Source organism: Micromys minutus, assembly GCF_963924665.1.
Source record: "Micromys minutus genome assembly, chromosome: 25".
Classification (NCBI taxonomy): Eukaryota; Metazoa; Chordata; class Mammalia; order Rodentia; family Muridae; genus Micromys; species Micromys minutus.
Window position 1 is genome coordinate 2,264,098 of NC_137960.1, and position 18,727 is coordinate 2,282,824.

Below are 18,727 nucleotides of genomic sequence, written 5' to 3' on the forward strand. Positions count from 1 at the left end.
CGGCAGCGGATCTACAATATTACAGCCCCATCCAGGGGCAGGAGGGATGGCTCAGTGGTTAAGCACCTGGCTGTTCTTGCAGAGGGTCCAGGTTCAGTTCCTAGCACCCACATGGCAGCTTGCAAACAGACTCCAGTCTCCTGGCCTCTACAGGAACCTGCACACATCCGTGCTGGAAGAAAAAAAAAACACAATAGTAAACAAATCTATAAAATAATAAAAAAAAAATCAACCCATAGTGACTTACGCATTTCTTTCCCAGGGTCCTCTTTGTCTGGGGGTGTTTGGCTTGGGGGGAAGAACAAGGAGGTATGCATTTGATGTGGGGTGTCACGGCCTCCATCTTAAATCCCATTCCTACGGTATAGAAGTACTGTAGACTTTAAACGTGGTTAGTTTTGATGTAGATACTTTTATTTATTTGCAACTTATGTTTTATTTATTTTTGTAAGTTTTTTTAATAATAAAGTTTATTTTTATAAAAGAATGGGAGGGCATGCTGGTCTCTGGGCGGGGAGGAAGCTTCTGCCCACACGGTGTGTCTCTGACACCCATTTCACCTTTGTCCATCACACCAGCCTCTAGTTCCGTAAAGCTTATTACAAACGAGGAAGGGGCTTCTGGGGGCCAGTCACTCATCGTAGAATTTCGGCAGCTCATCTCCCAGGATGACGCGATGGTCCACACCAGCAGCCGTAATGGTGACCAGGTAGATGACACCCCCACTGGAGCCATCTCGGTTCATGGCCAGAGCGATGGCTGCAGGGGTTTCACGTAGGAGAGAGGAGCAGAAAACGGCTTAAGTACTCATTTCCTTCCCTTTGCAGCTACATGCTATTCCCCTCAGAATGTCCAGCAAACCAGCGTCTGCCCGCGTCCGTGCTGTAAATGGTCCAGTTACCTAGAGGTTAGCAAGAACTGTCCAAGTCCTTGAGTGCTGAGCAATCAGATCACGTGAGCTGGCTGGGGGCGGGGCTAGCCCAGTTCGCTGTTGGTTCCCATAGTGACCTCACACCCTTATGTGATTGGCTTAAGACAGTCCTGTTCCATCCCTACTGTCCCAGAGCTCCATCTCTTCCACCATGTGTCTTGTCTGTCCCCTCTCACTCTCTAATGTCTCTCCAGTTTCAAAAGTTGGAGATGGAGAGATGGCTCAGTGGTTAAGAGCACTTGTTATTCTTAAAGAGTTCGGGTCTCAGCAGCCACATCGGGTGCCTTACAACCACCTGTAACATCAGCTCCAGAGGACCTAGCATCCTCTTCAGGCTTCTTTCTACACACACACACAAACCCACACATAGACACAATCATGTACATGCGCATAATTAAAAGTAAATAATTAAAAAAAAAAACCTTGGGCATGGAATGGCCACCCTTGTATTCCTTTTCTTATTCCTCATGATCTACTTTCTTTCCACATCCACAAACCCTCTGCAAGTCGCCTCTCAGTTGGCTAGTTACCGTTTGTGGTGAAACGCCGGCACTCCTCGGAGGTCATGCCCGGCTTATAAGCTGCGTCCACATAACCGTAAATGTAGGTGCTTCCGGAACCGCCAATGGTAAAGGGCTGTCGAATTAGCATCCCTCCCATGGTTCCGTACACCTAGAGAGAGGGTCCCTCAGGTCAGGGTCGGGTCATCCACAGCTTCTCTGTGTTAGATGAGCTAATGTGAAGACCCAGGATCCTCACACTTGAGCTGCAGTCTGCTTTTATCATTTATTTTGTTCGTTTTGAAACAGGGTCTCATTACTGTAGCCCTGGCTTGCCTGGAGCTCTCTCTAGAGAACGAGCTCTTCAAACCCACAGAGATCCACACGCCCCTGCCTCCCGAGTGCTGAGACTGAAGTTGTGTACCACCACACCTGGGCTGGAGTATCTCTTTAAGGAACCATCTTTGGACCACAAAGCTAGAAAGACATGCGACGTTCATCTCTCTGAGGAGTGGGGAACCCTGAAACCTGGAATGGGCACACTCACCTGGCCTCCCTCACGCTGGTCCCAACCAGCTACTATGAGATGCGCTAACAAGTCCTCACGGTACTTGTAGGAGATGTTCCTCACCACGTTTGCAGCAGCCAGAACAAGGGGTGGCTCCTCCAGTTCCAACCTGAGCGGGTGTTGAGAGTGAGGATCAGTGGCACTCTATTCCTCTGCCACCAACACCCTCTCTGCCAGGTCACACTTGAACCAGTAGCTGCCACAGATACCAGCTTCTCCCCCAAGTGCCCAGGGGAGCCGGAGCCCCACAACAGAGGTCTTCACCTGCTTCTCTCTTCTCCACCTTCCCACTCCCAACGATAAGCCCCTCCCTTGACTCTGAGGGCCCTGCCCTCATCGGTTAAGGCAGATGATAAGCTGGCTTCCGTCCCAGTGACCTTGGTTTGTCCCGGCAACTGCCTGATATCAGGAGTGGGCCAAATGGCTGTCTTCTTCCTGATTTCCTATATCAGGGCAGTGATATTCACTTTCCAAGTCAGCACAGGGGAGATGGAGTTGCTATTGTGATTTCCTCTTCACAGATGCAGAACACTGGCTCCCAGACGCTCCAGTGTGAGCTCAAAGCTGGCAAAGCCACGCAGTAGGGGAGTTTTAGCGGGAGGGGAGTCAGGACCCCGGGGCTTTGTACCCGTGCAGCTCCAGCTGGTAGGTGGCCATGTCAGCTATGGCTTGGGCATCGGCAGCGGAACCAGAGAGGGCACAGTAGATGCGCTGGTGCAGAGGTGAGAGCTTGTCAAACACACGGTTCACTACTGCTGCTCTGTAAGGAAGGAGCCAGGTGGCCAAGTTGATTTGAAGGGATAAGAGCAAGGCTTACAGTGCTTTGATTAAAGCAGGAAACAAACATCTCAGAACAGCAAGTCACTGCAGTAACTGAAGTCAGATGTGCTGGGCAGGGCAGGGGAGAGGGGTGTAGCCCAGGTGGCAGAGTACCAGCCTGGCTCGCACAGAGCCCAGCATAGCAGGGGTGGGCATGGCGGCCAGACATACTTGTACTCTTAGGGCTCACGAGGTAGAGGCAGGAAGAACAAGAGTTCAGGGCCAGACTTGACTACATAGCAAGTATGAGGCCAACCTGGGCTACAGGAGAGTCTCTATTTTAGACACTACACTCCCAAAAGACTAGTTTTTTTTTAAGTTTATTTACTTTTGTTTTATGTACATTGGTGTTTTGGCTGCATGTTTGTCTGTGTGAGGGTGTCAGATCCCCTGGAACTGCATTTACAGACAGTTCTGAGCTGCCATGTGGGTGGTGGGAATTGAACCAGGGTCGTATGGAAGAGCAGTGCTGTTAACCACTGAGCCATCTCTCCAGACCCAAAATACACTTTTAACAACCTTTCTTTTTTAATATATTATTTAAATGAGTACATCATAGCTGTCTTCAGACACACCAGAAAAGGGCATTAGATCTCATTACAGATGGTTGTGAGCCACCATGTGGTTGCTGGGATTTGAACTCAGGAGCTCTAGAAAACAGGCAGTGCTCTAACCCCTGAGCCATCTCTCCAGCCCCTGTAGTACATACTTTTAATCCCAGCACTCAGGAGGTAGAGGCAGGTGGATCTTTGAGTTTGAGGCCAGCCTGGTCTATCTAGTAAGTTCCAGGACAGCCAGGGCTACACAGAGAAACCTGTCTCGAAAAACAAAAACAAAAGGTGAAACAAGAGGAAAAAAACTGCCTCTTTCCAGAATTCCTTTGCCGTTCATCACTTCGAGCGGCGAGGGAAGTTCTGTGGAAACACCACTGTGATCCCAGTCTGGCGTGTGTGTGTGTGTGTGTGTGTGTGGAAACTGGCCAGGACGGAGACCGAGCAAACCTACTCCAAACTCAGGCAAACGAGTAAGATATAAGCTGACAAAACCGCCATTTTTTATCTTAACCTCAGACAGCCCCACCCCTCTACAACCTGCCCTGTGCCCTCCCCACTCCGAGACACTATCCCTCCATGTCCTGCCCCAGATTCAGAGGATGCCTCTCCATCCGTGCATTAGGATACCTTTCGGAACGTTCAGCTTCATTTCTGGGAAGGTTACCATACTGCTCAGAAGCGGGCAAGAAAAATGAGCACTTCAGGCCACCCAGCTTCCCCCCAACACAGGCCTTCCATGTTACTCACCCTGCTGACACCCGGGAATCGGAGCCCACCACGACACCCCCGTCAAACTCCACCGCCATGATGGTTGTCTGCAGAGGGACAGAGTTAAAAAAAAAAAAATCAGAGCAAGGAGTGTCTTGACCCTTCATCTTAAGGAAGAGGAAATGCCCATGGCTGGAGATGACCGACTCAAGGTCACACAGTCCTTCTGTGTGGTGTCTGGCTGCAGGGGACTGTCATGGCTTGGCTGTGGCACAGGGTAGAAAAGAACCCTCTCCCCAAGCCCTGGCTTCCCTGACTGAACTTCCCACCCTGGAAAGCAAGGATGGGTTCCCAGAGGCAGAAACTATCCATGTGGGGAGAGCAGGACAGGAGGAGAAGGCCCAGGAAACTGTCCCTGCTCCTTGTGAAGCATGCACCACACACGTTATTACTGTCACACAGGCCAGGCCTTTCCTGGACCCCCCACCTGCAGCCTTACTTTATCAGAAGGGGCGCCTCGGGGTTACTGGACAAGGGTCACAGAAGAGGCCAGTGGGTTAACATGGCCAGGAGCTGAGGCGGGACAGAAGCGGCAAGGATCGTTCAGGCAGGGCACAAGTGTCATCTAAGCGAAGTCTCTGCAGCAAAGGGCTGCTGGATAGCAGGTTTTCCAGGCCAAGGAAAGAATTCGGGAAGAGTGGAGGGAGCCATGTGTACTTCCCCCCATATCCTCTGAGCTAAAGACACCTTAGAGACCCTCTGTCGCACCGAGAAGACTGACTTATGGAGAAGGAGCTTTTGCAAGCCACCCAGGTCTCACTCTGAACCCCTGATTGATCTGATTTCTAAGTCTCACAGCTCCGTGGCAGCGAGGGAGATTTTGTTCCAATCTTTCTGTCCACTCCACACCTCTCTCTGATCTCTGGGGACCCTGCACGTGAGTGTACTTTCTGATCACAAATAAAAGGCCAGAAATGGCCACTCCGTTCTAGAGGCTGCTCTTCCACACCACTTTAAGAGTGTGGTTGGTGGCTTTCGGAGAACAGAAACCAGCTGCCATCTTCTCCCCAGCTCCTAGGCCTGAGCAAAGTTCTCAGGCAAGCATGAGAATGGGAGGAGGGGGGAGGAGGGGGGAGGGAGGAGGGTAGCACCTGGAACAAGGAGGACCACCGATCATCTCTGCCTCCCCCCAATCCCAGAGCCAGAGAGTTTGTCCTCACTCAGGGTGGAGGTTGTCTGGGGCCAGGTTAAGCAAAGCTCTGTAGGCTGTATAGGTACGATCTTTGCAGCGACCTTCCATATAACCTTCCCTCAGGCGCTTCACTTAGGACACCTCAGCTCCCCTTTGCAGGGGGTCCCCAAGCCCCTCACATGATTCAACCAGTAGTCTCCACTGCGCAGTCCAGAGTGAAAGCGAAAGCGCTTTGAGAGCAACTTCCCTTAGACGCTTCCAACTCGGGCCAAAGCACGCACTTTTCCCCCCAGCTTCGCATGCCGATCCCTCCACAGACCCCTGGACACCACCACACTTCTGAGCAGGGATACCCTATGTTCACTGCGGAGCGCAAGTGCTGGAGGCTATTAAGCTTCCTAAGTCTCTTAGTCTCTTGGTTCAGTTCCCAGAGCTGTAGGGGGTCCCTGGTCACCCCACCCGCTAACTGCCACCCCCAGACTCCATTACCCCGGTGTGGACTTCTCCGGTCCCGTACGAGCCGGAGGTAGGTGCTCCTGCCCGCAGCATCCTAGCAGAGAGGAGCTCGGCTTTCCAATCAGCAGCGGCGCGTGGCGCAGGCCCCTTGCAGCCCGCGGCCCCGCCCAGTCAGCGCTCAAGGGGCGTGCCGTTCTACCAGGCATTTGGCGCCCAGAGACAACCTGAGCAGGGCAGATCTGCCCAGAGACAGGTGACGACAGAGGGTCCCGCCTTAAAACTGGGGCGGTGCCTGGGATGGGAAAATGCACGCAAGTTAGGGAAGAAGGCTGGGGAAGGAGAGGGCAATAAGAGTCATGGAGAACAGGCGTGCCAGGGCTGCTAGGCAGAGCTCCAACTCGGACTTCAGTGGCAAGCCAGTCTGAGAAGGGGGCGTGTCTGGTGATTCCGCGGCCGCTTTCGGTTTCTTCTTCCTCTAAACGCTTTACTTCTGGCCAGGGCCACCAGCCCGAGCTGGTTCCTGGGACTTTCCGCGCACGCCCTCGGACCCGCCCTTCTTCCCTCCCCACGGAGACTCCCGTGCGGCGAGGACGCGGAGAGCGAGGAGAGTTCCAGGATAGGACCAGACTCTGGACAGCGCACGCTCGATGGCTGCGCACACGGGGCTGGCGGCCGCCCTGCTGCTGCTGCTGGACTGGCTGCTGCTGCGGCCCGTGCTTCCGGCAATCTTCTCCCTGCTGGTTCCCGAGGCTCCGCTGCTCCGGGTCTGGGCGGTGGGCCTGAGCCGTTGGGCCATCCTGGGACTCGGGGTCCGCGGGGTCCTCGGGGTCACCGTAGAAGCCCGTGGCTGGCTGGCTGCTTTGCAGCCACTGGTGGCAGCCTTGGGTTTGGCCCTGCCTGGACTTGCCTTGTTCCGAGAGCTGGCCGCCTGGGGAGAACTCCTGAAGGGCGACAACGCTGGATTACTGCACTGGAACAGTCGTCTAGATGCCTTCGCTCTCAGTTATGTGGCAGCATTGCCCGCAGCCGCCCTGTGGCACAAGTTAGGGAGCCTCTGGGCGCCCAGTGGCCAAAGGGGCGCTGGAGACATGCTGTGTCGGATGCTAGGCTTCCTGGACTCCAAGAAGCGGCGTCTCCACTTGGTTCTGGTTCTCTTGATCCTCTCCTGCCTTGGTAAGGGGCGAAAGAGCAGGCCACAGGGGACAGGCAGGAACCCAGGGTAATGGGCAGAAGGAAGATTAAAGAGGTCCGGAAAAGTGTCAGAACCTAAGGGGTGCAACTCAGGAGGAAGAGAAGGACCCAGGCCCGAGAAGGGGTCCTGACCAAGGCGTTAGGGACAGGGTCTTCCGGGACAGAACTTCACATCATAGTCCTAGTGTGAGAGTTTCTTTCCACACTGCTATCTTTCCGTTTTTCTTTTCTTTTTCTTCTCCTTTCTCTTTGAGACAGGTCTTTCTATGTACTCTGGCTGTTCTGGAACTTACTATGTAGCTCAGGCTGGCCTCACACCCACAGAGTGAAGGTAGAGAGGCAGAAGTCGTGGGTGGTTTGCTCATAGTTTGTGACTGACATGTCTTCTCTCTCTCCCCAGGGGAAATGGCCATTCCCTTCTTCACAGGACGCATCACTGAATGGATTCTTCGGGATAAGACAGCTCCTAGCTTCACCCGCAACATATGGCTCATGTCCGTTCTCACCATCGCCAGGTGTGGAGGGTGGGGGTGGGGATCCCGGAGCAGAGGGGACTGGATGTTGGGACTGTTTACGTGACGCTTCTGTGGGGATCTGGGACTCTGCCTCAGGAAGGGACACCGCTGACCCCCCTGTGTCTCTGACTCTCCAGCACAGTGCTGGAGTTTGCAGGTGACGGGATCTACAACATCACCATGGGCCACATGCACAGCCGTGTGCACGGAGAGGTGTTCCAGGCTGTCCTTCGCCAGGAGACAGGGTTTTTCCTGAAGAACACAGCAGGTCTCTCACAAAACCTTTTCACTTTTATAATATAATCTACAGATCGTCACACACACACTCTCGTCTGCCCTGCTACATACATGTATACACACATTCCCAGGTTGGATCCCCAGTACCATATGAATGGGGTGTGGTGATTCCAACACTTGGGGGATGGAGGCAGGAGCTAGAGGTTGAAGTTCAAAGTCGTTGCATAGCCAATCTGAGGCCAGCCTGGGCTACAGGAGATCCTGTCTCTAAAGCCAAGGCTTCCTGTATGTTAGGCAAATCTCTACCAACTGAGAGGTCCCTTCCCAAGCCTTCTTATTCATCGTATACCTCAGATGTAGCAAACACTGTCCTTTTTACTCTAAGAAAAACAGTGTCTGCATTCAAACTTCCCTATAGATAGAAACGGCAGATTTTTAACTCTGGAAAGCCAGAGACCCTCCACTCCAACTGCCTCATTTAAAGTAGAAGAAACTGAATTCTAGACACTAGACGCCGAAACCTACCTATGCAGAAACATGGGGTCAGACCCGAGGGTCTCCGTTTCCTAAAGGACCCTGGGCCTGCCTTTCCAGAGCTGTTGCCTCCCTTCTCCCCACAGCCACTGGAGGGCCAGGGGCAGGACACAGACAGGGTTTACACAGTATCCGAGGAGCCAGAAGCTTTCAGGGAACTGGAAGTTCATTTTACATTAGCTTTCATTTATTTATTTTTAAAGACAGGATCTCACTGTGTAGCCTTGGCTGGTCAAGAATTCACTAGGTAGACCAGACTGGCCTATGCTTCCCCTGTCCCCAGACTGTTGGGATTAAAGTGTGTGCCACCACACCCAGCCACAACTTTTCCTTTGTTTCCCCCTGCATTGAAGTCCCTGCACCTCCCCAGTCCCCTAACCCTGTTAGTCCTCTCAGGATGCCTTACTGACATGCCCACCCTGGCCCCAGACTGTTTGTCAGCCCTCTTGTCTCTGAACCACTTGCTCATTGTCTCTGTCCTCAATCTGGGCAGGTTCCATCACGTCCCGGGTGACCAAGGACACAGCCAACGTGTGTGAGTCCATTAGTGACAAGCTAAACCTGCTGCTGTGGTACCTGGGGCGAGGCCTGTGTCTCCTGGTGTTCATGTTATGGGGGTCACCGTACCTCACTGTGGTCACTCTGCTCAGCCTGCCCCCGCTTTTCCTTCTGCCTAGGAAGCTGGGGAAAGTGTACCAGGTGCGTTCCCAGGATCCTCAGCTCCTATGCTGGGTGTCCCCTAGCCTACCTTCAGTGTGACTTTGCACTCCCGAATCTTCCTGAGCCTCTGTCCTGTTACCTCTGGCCCCACACTACCCTGCACCCACATCTGTTTACTATGCCTTCTGTGTAACTTCTGGTCACAATCTGTCCTTACAAATCCCAGGCTGGAGAGACAGCTTAGGGTTAAGAGTGCTGGCTGTTCCTGCAGAGAACCTGAGTCTGGTTCCCAGTACCCACGTGACGCAGTTCTCCGTGGCCTGTAGTTCCAGCCTCAGAGGATCTGACTCCCTCTTCTTCTCTCCATCGAGATCTATACACACGATGCTCACACATACACAATAAAATAATCTGAACAAAAGTGGACTTGTTTCCTCCACGCCGCTTCTGCCTAGAAGGATGGCAGAGCTTTCTCTTCCCTCTGTCCCTCGGACTCTTTAGTAGGAAACCTAGATGCCCGTATTCTTTCTCATCTGCACACCCTGTGTGATGTCTCTGGTCCTTGTCCCCCATAGTCACTGGCAGCAAAGGTGCAGGAGTCTCTAGCAAAGTCCACGCAGGTAGCCCTTGAGGCCCTGTCGGCGATGCCTACCGTGCGGAGCTTTGCCAACGAGGAGGGAGAGGCTCAGAAGTTCAGACAGAAGTTGGAAGAAATGAAGACGCTAAACAAGAAAGAGGCCTTGGCTTATGTCACTGAAGTCTGGACCATGAGTGTGAGTTCCTTTGTGTGAACATGTCTTGATTTTGATGTTTCCCAACCCTCTTTCTGCTCCTCCTCCAGTGGGGAATGGTTGGCTCTGGGCTCTGTCCTTACTTCTCCCCCTGTTTTGTGGGTGCAGGGTCCTTCCACATCGGCACACAAAGCCCACGTGACCCATGTGTTAGGGAGACACCACTGTCCCAGCTCAGGACCTTCCTTGTCCTCTCAGAAAGCCACACACTTCTGACCTTCCACAAGGCGCCCTTAGTGCTGCACACACACACACACACACACACACACACACACACACACACACACAAACACACACACAAGTAAATGAGTGGAGTGCTGACCAACAGCAGCAGGAAAGCACGCGGTAACCTGCCTACAGGGGCTCCCGAGGTAACCTGCTCTACAGGGGCTGGAGTGAGTAAGCCTCTGAGCTTGCTTTTGTAACACTTCCAGGTGGAGATGGTTCAGCCGCTCAGGACTCAGACTGCTCTTCCAGGTGACTGCACTTATGCAGGCAGCTGGCACCAACTGCAGCTGTAGTTCCAGGGCTTCTGACGTCTGCGGGTGTCTACTCTCACCTGTGTGTACCCGCAGACACCCCCACCCCCACACAGACTTAGAATTATAGGAATAAGTCTTTAAAAAAAAAAAAGAGTCAAATGTTCCTCAAACAAGGAGACCGCGGCGATGGTGAGGACACGGAGCTGTGTTTGAGTCTGGCCCTTGACCCCGCCTTGCAGTCCGTTTTATCCCATGTTTTCCCTGCAGGTCTCGGGAATGCTGCTGAAGGTGGGGATTCTGTACCTCGGAGGGCAGCTGGTGCTCAGAGGGGCTGTCAGCAGTGGCAACCTTGTCTCCTTTGTCCTCTACCAGCTTCAGTTCACCAGGGCTGTTGAGGTGAGCCCCGCCCCCGCAGGGCCCGGGCGGCGGTCTCTGGCTGCGCACCCTTTGCCTGTTCAGCGAATGCTGTCACGCTGGCGGCCCACCTGCTTTCCTGGTCCGTCCCAGCCTCACCCACACCCCACTCCACGATGCAGGTCCTGCTCTCCATCTATCCGTCCATGCAGAAGGCTGTGGGCTCCTCGGAGAAAATATTCCAATACCTGGACCGGACTCCTTGCTCTCCACTCAGTGGCTCATTGGCACCGTTAAACATGGAAGGCCTTGTCCAGTTCCAAGATGTCTCTTTTGCCTACCCAAACCACCCCAATGTCCAGGTGCTCCAGGTACTGTCTACTCAGCCATTTTACCTCTTCCTGCTTCTTACCAGTGACCCAGGCCCTCTCTAACGCTCAAAGGTGACAAAGAGAACCATGTGTCTATAAACCACCCCACCCAAGGAACCAGCTTGGTTCTTGGGGAGAAGAGACCTACAGGAGAAGGCTTCTGGGGCTCAGGATGGCTCAGGGGCCAAGAGCATGTGGTGCTCTTGTGAAGGACCCCAGTTTCCAGCACTCAGATTGTGGCTCACAACCACCTGCTTCTTTTCCAGAGGATCCTGCATCCTCTTTTGGCTTCTGTGGGCACAAGGCATGAACGTGGCAAGTCTACAAGCTGGCCAAACACTCATGCACATAAAAATGAATAACTAAAACGGTTTATTTTTGTTTTGTTTTTAAGATAAAACTCCTTTAACTAAGGAGTTAGCAACATGTGACTCTAAATGTCGCACTAAGTGACAGAGGCCTCCAAATGCTTTCACTGTGTGCTTCTCTGGCCTCCAGGGGCTGACATTCACGCTGCATCCCGGAGAGGTGACCGCGTTGGTGGGACCCAACGGGTCGGGGAAGAGCACCGTGGCCGCCCTGCTGCAGAACCTGTACCAGCCCACCGGGGGCCAGCTGCTGCTGGACGGCCAGCCCCTGGCCGAGTATGAGCATCACTATCTGCACCGTCAGGTGAGCAAGAAGGAGGTGTGGGGGAGGGGAGGAGATCAAGCCAAGAGAAAATTCTCCACGAAAACCCTGCCAGCCATGGGCAGAGTCGGGCTGTGTACCGAAGTCACATGACTGTACGGTATGCACCGGACTGTGACTCTTCAGTCCCTGGACAATGACACTTCTGTGTTTCTTGTCTGTGGCTCTTCACATTTCATCTCAGGTGGCCGCAGTAGGACAAGAGCCACTGCTGTTTGGAAGAAGTTTTCGAGAGAACATTGCCTATGGCCTGAACCGGACTCCAACCATGGAGGAAATCACAGCTGTGGCCATGGAGTCTGGAGCTCACGATTTCATCTCTGGATTCCCTCAGGGCTATGACACAGGTGTTTGCATTCTCACGTGGAGGCTCCAACAGTCCTGCCTCCATTACTCCATCCCTCCAAGTGTGTGTGTGTGTGAGTGTGTGTGTATGTGTGTATATGTGTGTGAGTGAGTGTGTGTATGTGAGTGAGTGTGTGTATGTGTGTGTGAGTGTGTGTATATGTGTGAGTGTGTATGTATGTGTGTATGAGTGAGTGTGTGTATGTGTGTGTATGTGTGTGAGTGAGTGTGTGAGTGTGTGTATATGTGTATGTGTGTGAATATGTGTGTATGTATGTGTGTGTGAGTATTTGTGTATATATGTGTGTGTGTATGTGTCTATGTGAATGTGTGAGTGTGCATGTATGTGTGTGAGTGTGCATATATGTATGTGTGTGTATATGAGTCTAAATATGTATGTATGTCTGTGTATGTAAGTGTGTATCATACCCTGAGGCAATTTATATGTGTGTATGTGTGTATATATGAGTGTGTATGTACATGAGTGTGTATGTGAGTGTTTCTGTGTGTGTCTGTGAGTATGTATGTGGGTGTGTATTATGTGTCTGTGAGTGTATGTATGTATGTGTGTGTGTATGTGTGTGTACACCTACCTACATCTCAGCTGGACTCTTGTCTCTGCAGAGGTAGGTGAGACTGGGAACCAGCTGTCAGGAGGTCAGCGACAGGCAGTGGCCCTGGCCCGAGCCTTGATCCGGACGCCACGCCTGCTTGTCTTGGACGATGCCACCAGCGCCCTGGATGCTGGCAACCAGCTACGGGTACAGCTCTGCCTCTCATCCTTTGTCTTTTTGGGCCACCTCGCTATGTGGTCGCAGCTGGCCTGGACCTCACTTTGGAGACCACGCTGGCCTCAGACCCTTAGTAATCTTCCCACTGCTACATCTGGAGGGTGGGGTCACCTGTGTCATCTTCCTGAAGTGTCTGTTACCCATCCCCTGTTAGTTACACCACCAGCATAGCAGTTCAAACCTGTCCTTGGGATTCTCGGTTCCCATTAGCTTTTCTCCGGGACACCGGCACCAGTGAACAGAGTCCCTGCCCCAACAGTCGGTGTGGGCTAAGCTTCTTTGTGTCTCAGACACTCTATCCCACCCTTTGTACTAATCTGCCCATCAGAGTCTTTTGCTGTGCTTATTCTGTGGATGACAAAACAGAGGCTAAGAGAGGTTGATTAACCTTTTAAAAGTCACACAGCTGTTGAGCAGTGGAGCCTGGGCCCAGATACAAACCATCCAAATCATCATGTTCTTTGTTACTGTTACATTTCTTTTTTAGAAAATTAACATTTATTTATTTTATGCGTATGAGTGTTTTGCCTGAATGCATGCCTGTTCCTAGTGTCTTTGAAAGTCAGAAGAAGGTGTGGATCCCCTGGAACTGGAGTTGTGGATGGTTGTGAGCCACCGTGTGGGTGCTGGGACTCACGCCCTGGTCCTCTGGAAGAGCAGCCAGTGCTCTAAATTGCTGAGCCGTCTCTACAGCCCCTGCATTACATTTCTTTAAATTGAATATAAAAATTCTCAGCTTAGGGGCTGGAGAGATGGCTCAGAGGTTAAGAGCACTTGCTTTTCCTGAGGACCTGAGTTCAATTCCCAGCAACCACATGGCAGCTCACATCTGTCTGCAACTCCAGTTCCAGGGTTTCTGACACCCCCACACAGGCAAAACACCAATGAACATAAAACGAAAATAAATTATATTTTTTCTCAGTTTATTAGTAGGTTATTAAGATATGTATGATATAGAAAGGACGTGAGAGATGGGCCATGGGGGTGAATCATGGGGGTGACGTGGTGGTGGGGTGAGGACGAGGGACTGGGGAGGGTGGAGAACCAGCTGTTGGGATGTAACATACGGGAGAATAATTTTCTTCTGAAATTTCCCAGTTTATGGGTAGAGATGAGGGGCTATTCAGACCCCTCCCCCTGCGCTTCTGCTCTTCGGGCGCCACCTCTTGAGAAGACGCCTTAACAAATTAAAGGCTTGGAGAGCAGCCCGGGATAGAGGCGTCCTTAGGGACTGAGAATGTGCCCCAGGGAAGCCCAGGGGCCCGGGACTGGAAGGTCTGTGTTTCCGCAGGTCCAGCGGCTCCTGTATGAGAACCACAGTCGGGCTTCTCGGACGGTTCTTCTCATCACCCAGCAGCTCAGCCTGGCAGAGCAGGCCCACCACATCCTTTTTCTCAAAGAAGGCTCTATCTGCGAGCAGGGCACCCATCTGCAGCTCATGGAGAAGGGAGGGTGCTACCGCGCCATGGTGGAGGCTCTAGCGGCTGCTTCGGACTGACAGGCGTCTGGACTGCGCACTGCGCACGCGCGCGACCCTCCTCCCGCTGTCCTCTGCTCTGTGTGGCAGAGAACCTGGGAGCAAAGACGTTACCACATCCATGGAGATAGCCGAGGAGGGGAGGTGTTTGTTACATGAGACCATGTAACGTCCAGGAGATGCCCAGAATTTACCACCAATGTTTCCCGACCTATTAGACGGTTCCAGGTACCCCAGGCTAACACGGAGCTGCTAAATCTCCCGTCTTCACCCTTCTGGTGTCGAGTTTGTGTCACACCACGCACCCACAAACCTGGTTTATGTGGCGTTGGGGCAGAATGAGAAGAAACGCCCAAAATGTGCAGAGAAAGGACAAGCAGCTTGCAATTAACCAGAGGCCTAGGTGGCATTCTGTGGGGTTTTGATATTTATAATAAAACTGCTGTTTTGTATTGTGGCTTCTCCTGTTTTTTGGCTCCCACAAACTGCTCGCCAGCACCCTTCCCCCAATACAGCCCAGCGTCCCGTTCTTCTTCTGTTTTACTGCTGGGTCTGGGTCCATCTTTTATTTCCGGAAGCCCTCATTTCTCTTTTCTACCCACCCACCGACTCCTTGTGCTGAGCAGGACCAGGCGGTAGCCTCTTCCTCTCGGCACCTCCAGTCATCAGCAACTGCATCTTGGTGTCCTCTTCCTGGTTGAGGCTGGAGGAAGCGCGGTGGCGCAGCGGGTGGGGACCCCAGAACGCCAGACTGGATGACCTGCCCGCTCTGATTCTTTCTGAACCCGCTCACCCTCAGCGGCGCACGCCAGGATAATCTCAGTGAAATGGAAAGGATTATCCAGTAAATCTCTTCCATTCAGGGAGGGCCCGGTGGTGTGACGTCAGCAGTCGCTGGGCAGATAAGGTCCGCAAAGGTTGCAAAGAGAGGTGGGGTTTAGGATTCAAGGAAGAAGCGCTCAGCCCTGACTTGCTCGGCGTGAGCAGCGCGGGGCAGAAGGGTGCGTCCTCGTGGGTGGCCCCCACGTGGTGAGACTGCTGAGTCGCGAGGGGCCCTAGCAGGGACACATGGAAAGACCCGAACTGCGTCCTCTCCTTAGTTTGTCTTTCCCCCTTTTTTCCCCTGGTTGTCCCAGGACCTAAAGACCTCGTGCACCCATTTATCGCACTTTCCAGTTTCTAGAAAACGAGCTCGTTTGAGTGCTGCCCCCATCCCCAGGACGCACGCCTAGGTGAATCTGCTCAACGCTCCTGTCAGGCTCCAAGTTTCTAGAGCACCTCTTTAGGTGACAGAACCCTATCCAGTCCCCCGCTGTTCCCAGAGACGCCCACCCCAGCCGCCCTGCTTGTGGGTCCTCCGAAGGCACAGCTCCTCTTCCACGCCACAGTTCATTCTCTAGCTGGTTTCACCGACATGGCAGCAGGAAAACTCGTCCCCAACACATTTTTAGTTCGGACACTCATAGACTGGGCTCTACACAGAAAGGGCAGGAGATGGGGGTGGGGGACTGGCTCCCTCCCCTCCGAACTGTGGCTTTCGCTTTCACTTCCTGGTCGGAGAGTCGACGGATCTCCGGGGCTAAGTGGTCATGGCGTTACTGGATCTGTGCGGTACTGCTCGGGGGCAGCGGCCCGAATGGGCTGCCCCGGATACGGGAAGCGGGCTTCGCTCGGACCCGGGACACTACAGTTTCTCCGTGCAAGCTCCGGAGCTCGCACTTCCCAGGGGAATGCAGGTGAGGGCCGTGGGCGTTCTTGAGAGATGTAGGGTGGTCGTGATGGCACCGGGGAAGGAGAGTCTGCCTGGCTCTGAGGGGGTGAGGAAGCTAGGAGGGGCTGTTCAGATGAGCATCATCCAGACTAACTCTGGAGAACCAACGTGGAGATTAAGGCATGGGAAGGCGGGAGGGAGGGTGAGAGAAATAGGTAGGGAAGGGAGAGAAGGACACACACACACACACACACACACACACACACACACACACACACACGAAGAAGATGGTTGGTGCCTATCCGTGCACGAATCACCGCGCCTTCACAGGCCCACCACTAACTACTACAGGGACTGTACAGTTGTCTATGAACTTGGGTGGCTAACCTGGCCTCAGAAACCCGCCCTGTGTGTCCTAGGACACCTTAGGTGGTCTGGGTCTCAAGCCCCTCTGCTGTAAAATTCGAACACGGTATTAAAATGTGGGAGGGAGGCACGGATCAGGAAACACATTGAAGTCAGCTTCCATAACCTGCAGGGAGGCTCCTCATAACTGAGGTGCTGGTCTGCCTCTTGCCTCTCTTAGCCCACTGCATTCCTGAGGTCCTTCGGTAATGACCAGGAAAGGAACGTTCAGATTGACATGGCCCATGGCACAACCACACTAGCCTTCAAGTTCCAACATGGAGTCGTTGTGGCTGTGGACTCCAGGGCCACTGCAGGGAGCTACATTGGTGAGTAGTGGGAGCTGCTTCTCAGTAGAGCACAAGGCCTGCACAGAAGTTCCCACAGAGCGGGCATTGTGCTGGAGTGCACCAGGGAGAGCTGTGGGCTCACCTCTTGGATCTCAAACCTCTTCCAGCCACCATAAGGACAAACAAGGTGATCGAGATTAACCCTTACCTGCTTGGCACCATGTCCGGTTGTGCAGCCGACTGTCAGTACTGGGAGAGGCTGTTGGCCAAGGAATGCAGGTGGGCAGATTTTCTTGTCTCCTTCCTTTCTTTAGCCTCCCTCCACGGTGAGCCATTTTAGTGATGGTAAGGTTTTTTTTTTCTTACAAAAAAAAGCCTTTGTGTGATTAAAAATCTCCCAAACCCTAGCCTGTGTAATAAACCAGATAAGCTGGCAATTATTCAACCTGTAGGATGGTGTCATTTGCTAGGCTTTTAAAATGTGGTTAGGAGGTTTTAAATTCGAAATCTCTGCTCTGTCCTTCCATGGGAGAGGAGGAGCACTTCCCTGAGGCCTCCTTCCTCCTCTCACAGGCTGTACTATCTGCGGAATGGGGAGCGCATCTCTGTGTCCGCAGCCTCCAAGCTGCTTTCCAATATGATGCTGCAGTACCGGGGTATGGGCCTCTCCATGGGCAGCATGATCTGCGGCTGGGACAAGAAGGTGCGTGGCGTGTTCCCGAAGAGTTCTCTTACCCGTTGAAGCCTCCCCTCCCCCATGCTTGGTCCTACCAAAGTGTGCTGTCTTTTTTCTTTTTAAACACATTGTTACAGGTTTTTATTTAAAAATATTTATTTCATTATTTTATGTATATGAGCACACTGTAGCTGCCTTCAGACACAGCAGAAAAAGGTCCTACAGGTGGTTGTGAGCCACCATGTGGTTGCTGGGAATTGAACTCAGGGCCTCTGGAAGAGCAGTCAGTGCTCTTAACCAATGAGCTATCTCTCCAGCCCCTTAAAGTGTGCTGTCTTAACTCAAATGTTTCTATGATGGTATCTATGTTGCCTGCCCTCCACAAGTCACGCTTGCTTCTTTATAAGGGATGGTTTCCCATCTTCTAGGGACCAGGACTTTACTATGTAGATGACAATGGGACTCGGCTGTCGGGGCACATGTTCTCCACTGGCAGCGGGAACACGTACGCCTATGGGGTGATGGACAGTGGGTACCGGCAGGATCTCAGTCCTGAAGAGGCCTATGACCTTGCCCGCAGAGCTGTTGTTTATGCTACGCACAGAGACAACTATTCTGGAGGAGTCGTCAATAGTAAGAGAACAGCTCCCCCAGCCCCTGAGAAAATGGGGTGAACTTAGGTTGGGAGACTCAGGGGGGATGTATGGAGCATTGTCAGATCTGAGAACCCCGAAGTCCCAGACAAAGGTTCTTAGCTTGTGTGTGTGCGTGGGGTGTGAGTGTATGTGTGTGTGTGTGTGTGTGTGTGGTGTGAGTGTGTGTGCATGGTGTGTGTGGTGTGAGTGTGTGTGTGGGCATGGAGTGTGAGTGTATGTGTGTGGGCGTGGGGTGTGTGTGGGGTGTGAGTGTGTGTGTATGTGTGGTGTGAGTATGTGTGTGTAGTATAGGTATGTTTGTGTGTCCGGAGGGTGTGAGTGTGTGTGTGTGTGTGTGTGTGTGTGTGTGTGTGTGTGGTGTGATCACTCAATGCTCATGTAAGTTACTGCTGCTTTTACCACATCGTCCTGGTAGAGACTTCTGAAGAAAGGCCTGACACCCTGTTCTCTTCTCAATCACCCACAGTGTACCACATGAAGAAAGATGGCTGGGTGAAAGTGGAGAGTTCCGACGTCAGTGACCTGCTGCACAAGTACCGAGAGGCCACTCCATGAGGGCTGCTGGCAGACTCAGGGACCTGGGACTACTTCAGTTAGGAGAAAGACCCAAGCTGGGCAGGAGACAAAGCTCTGAGGTTAAGGAGACAGCTGCATTTACCCTCACTCAGCACCCTACTCACAGATACCTTTTCAGTACAATAAAAGAAGAAACGGTTGTACATGTCTCTGTGTTGTGGCTGAATGGGGTCAGGCTGTGGGGTCCTTTGGAGGGAGGGCTGGGAACCAATGGGAGACCAGGCCACACCCCTATTGAGAAGGGGTT

General features: G+C 52.8%; 3 protein-coding genes across 3 annotated transcripts; 2 read left to right on the forward strand and 1 right to left on the reverse strand.

The window, feature by feature from the left end:
- Positions 1–494: 494 nt before the first annotated feature.
- Positions 495–5,887, reverse strand: PSMB9 (proteasome 20S subunit beta 9). The gene is made up of 6 exons (XM_080938426.1): positions 5,762–5,887; positions 4,120–4,187; positions 2,628–2,759; positions 1,979–2,108; positions 1,462–1,603; positions 495–759 (listed from the first exon to the last, which is right to left on the reverse strand). The coding sequence occupies exons 1-6, from the start codon at positions 5,819–5,821 to the stop codon at positions 632–634; spliced, it is 660 nt and encodes a 219-aa protein (XP_080794552.1). The 5' UTR covers positions 5,822–5,887; the 3' UTR covers positions 495–631.
- A 416-nt stretch (positions 5,888–6,303) lies between these two features.
- TAP1 (transporter 1, ATP binding cassette subfamily B member) lies at positions 6,304–14,464 on the forward strand. Its single transcript, XM_080937528.1, has 11 exons — positions 6,304–6,901; positions 7,320–7,434; positions 7,572–7,702; positions 8,699–8,904; positions 9,441–9,638; positions 10,406–10,534; positions 10,675–10,863; positions 11,362–11,535; positions 11,738–11,900; positions 12,523–12,659; positions 13,981–14,464. The coding sequence occupies exons 1-11, from the start codon at positions 6,376–6,378 to the stop codon at positions 14,185–14,187; spliced, it is 2,175 nt and encodes a 724-aa protein (XP_080793654.1). The 5' UTR covers positions 6,304–6,375; the 3' UTR covers positions 14,188–14,464.
- A 1,280-nt stretch (positions 14,465–15,744) lies between these two features.
- Positions 15,745–18,572, forward strand: PSMB8 (proteasome 20S subunit beta 8). The gene is made up of 6 exons (XM_080937655.1): positions 15,745–15,902; positions 16,464–16,611; positions 16,740–16,851; positions 17,146–17,275; positions 17,677–17,881; positions 18,371–18,572. The coding sequence occupies exons 1-6, from the start codon at positions 15,756–15,758 to the stop codon at positions 18,457–18,459; spliced, it is 831 nt and encodes a 276-aa protein (XP_080793781.1). The 5' UTR covers positions 15,745–15,755; the 3' UTR covers positions 18,460–18,572.
- Positions 18,573–18,727: the final 155 nt, after the last annotated feature.

Excerpts from the sequence above, each read along its gene's own strand:
- PSMB9 (XM_080938426.1), bottom strand. The coding sequence starts at position 5,821 with ATGCTGCGGGCAGGAGCACCTACCTCCGGCTCGTACGGGACCGGAGAA. Across the intron at positions 4,188-5,761 it reads CCGGAGAAGTCCACACCGGG|ACAACCATCATGGCGGTGGA; the intron begins GTAATGGAGTCT and ends GTCCCTCTGCAG. Across the intron at positions 2,760-4,119 it reads GATTCCCGGGTGTCAGCAGG|AGCAGCAGTAGTGAACCGTG; the intron begins GTGAGTAACATG and ends CCTTCCTTACAG.
- TAP1 (XM_080937528.1), top strand. The coding sequence starts at position 6,376 with ATGGCTGCGCACACGGGGCTGGCGGCCGCCCTGCTGCTGCTGCTGGAC. Across the intron at positions 9,639-10,405 it reads CTGAAGTCTGGACCATGAGT|GTCTCGGGAATGCTGCTGAA; the intron begins GTGAGTTCCTTT and ends TTTTCCCTGCAG. Across the intron at positions 12,660-13,980 it reads ATGCTGGCAACCAGCTACGG|GTCCAGCGGCTCCTGTATGA; the intron begins GTACAGCTCTGC and ends GTGTTTCCGCAG.
- PSMB8 (XM_080937655.1), top strand. The coding sequence starts at position 15,756 with ATGGCGTTACTGGATCTGTGCGGTACTGCTCGGGGGCAGCGGCCCGAA. Across the intron at positions 16,612-16,739 it reads CACTGCAGGGAGCTACATTG|CCACCATAAGGACAAACAAG; the intron begins GTGAGTAGTGGG and ends AACCTCTTCCAG. Across the intron at positions 17,276-17,676 it reads TCTGCGGCTGGGACAAGAAG|GGACCAGGACTTTACTATGT; the intron begins GTGCGTGGCGTG and ends CCCATCTTCTAG.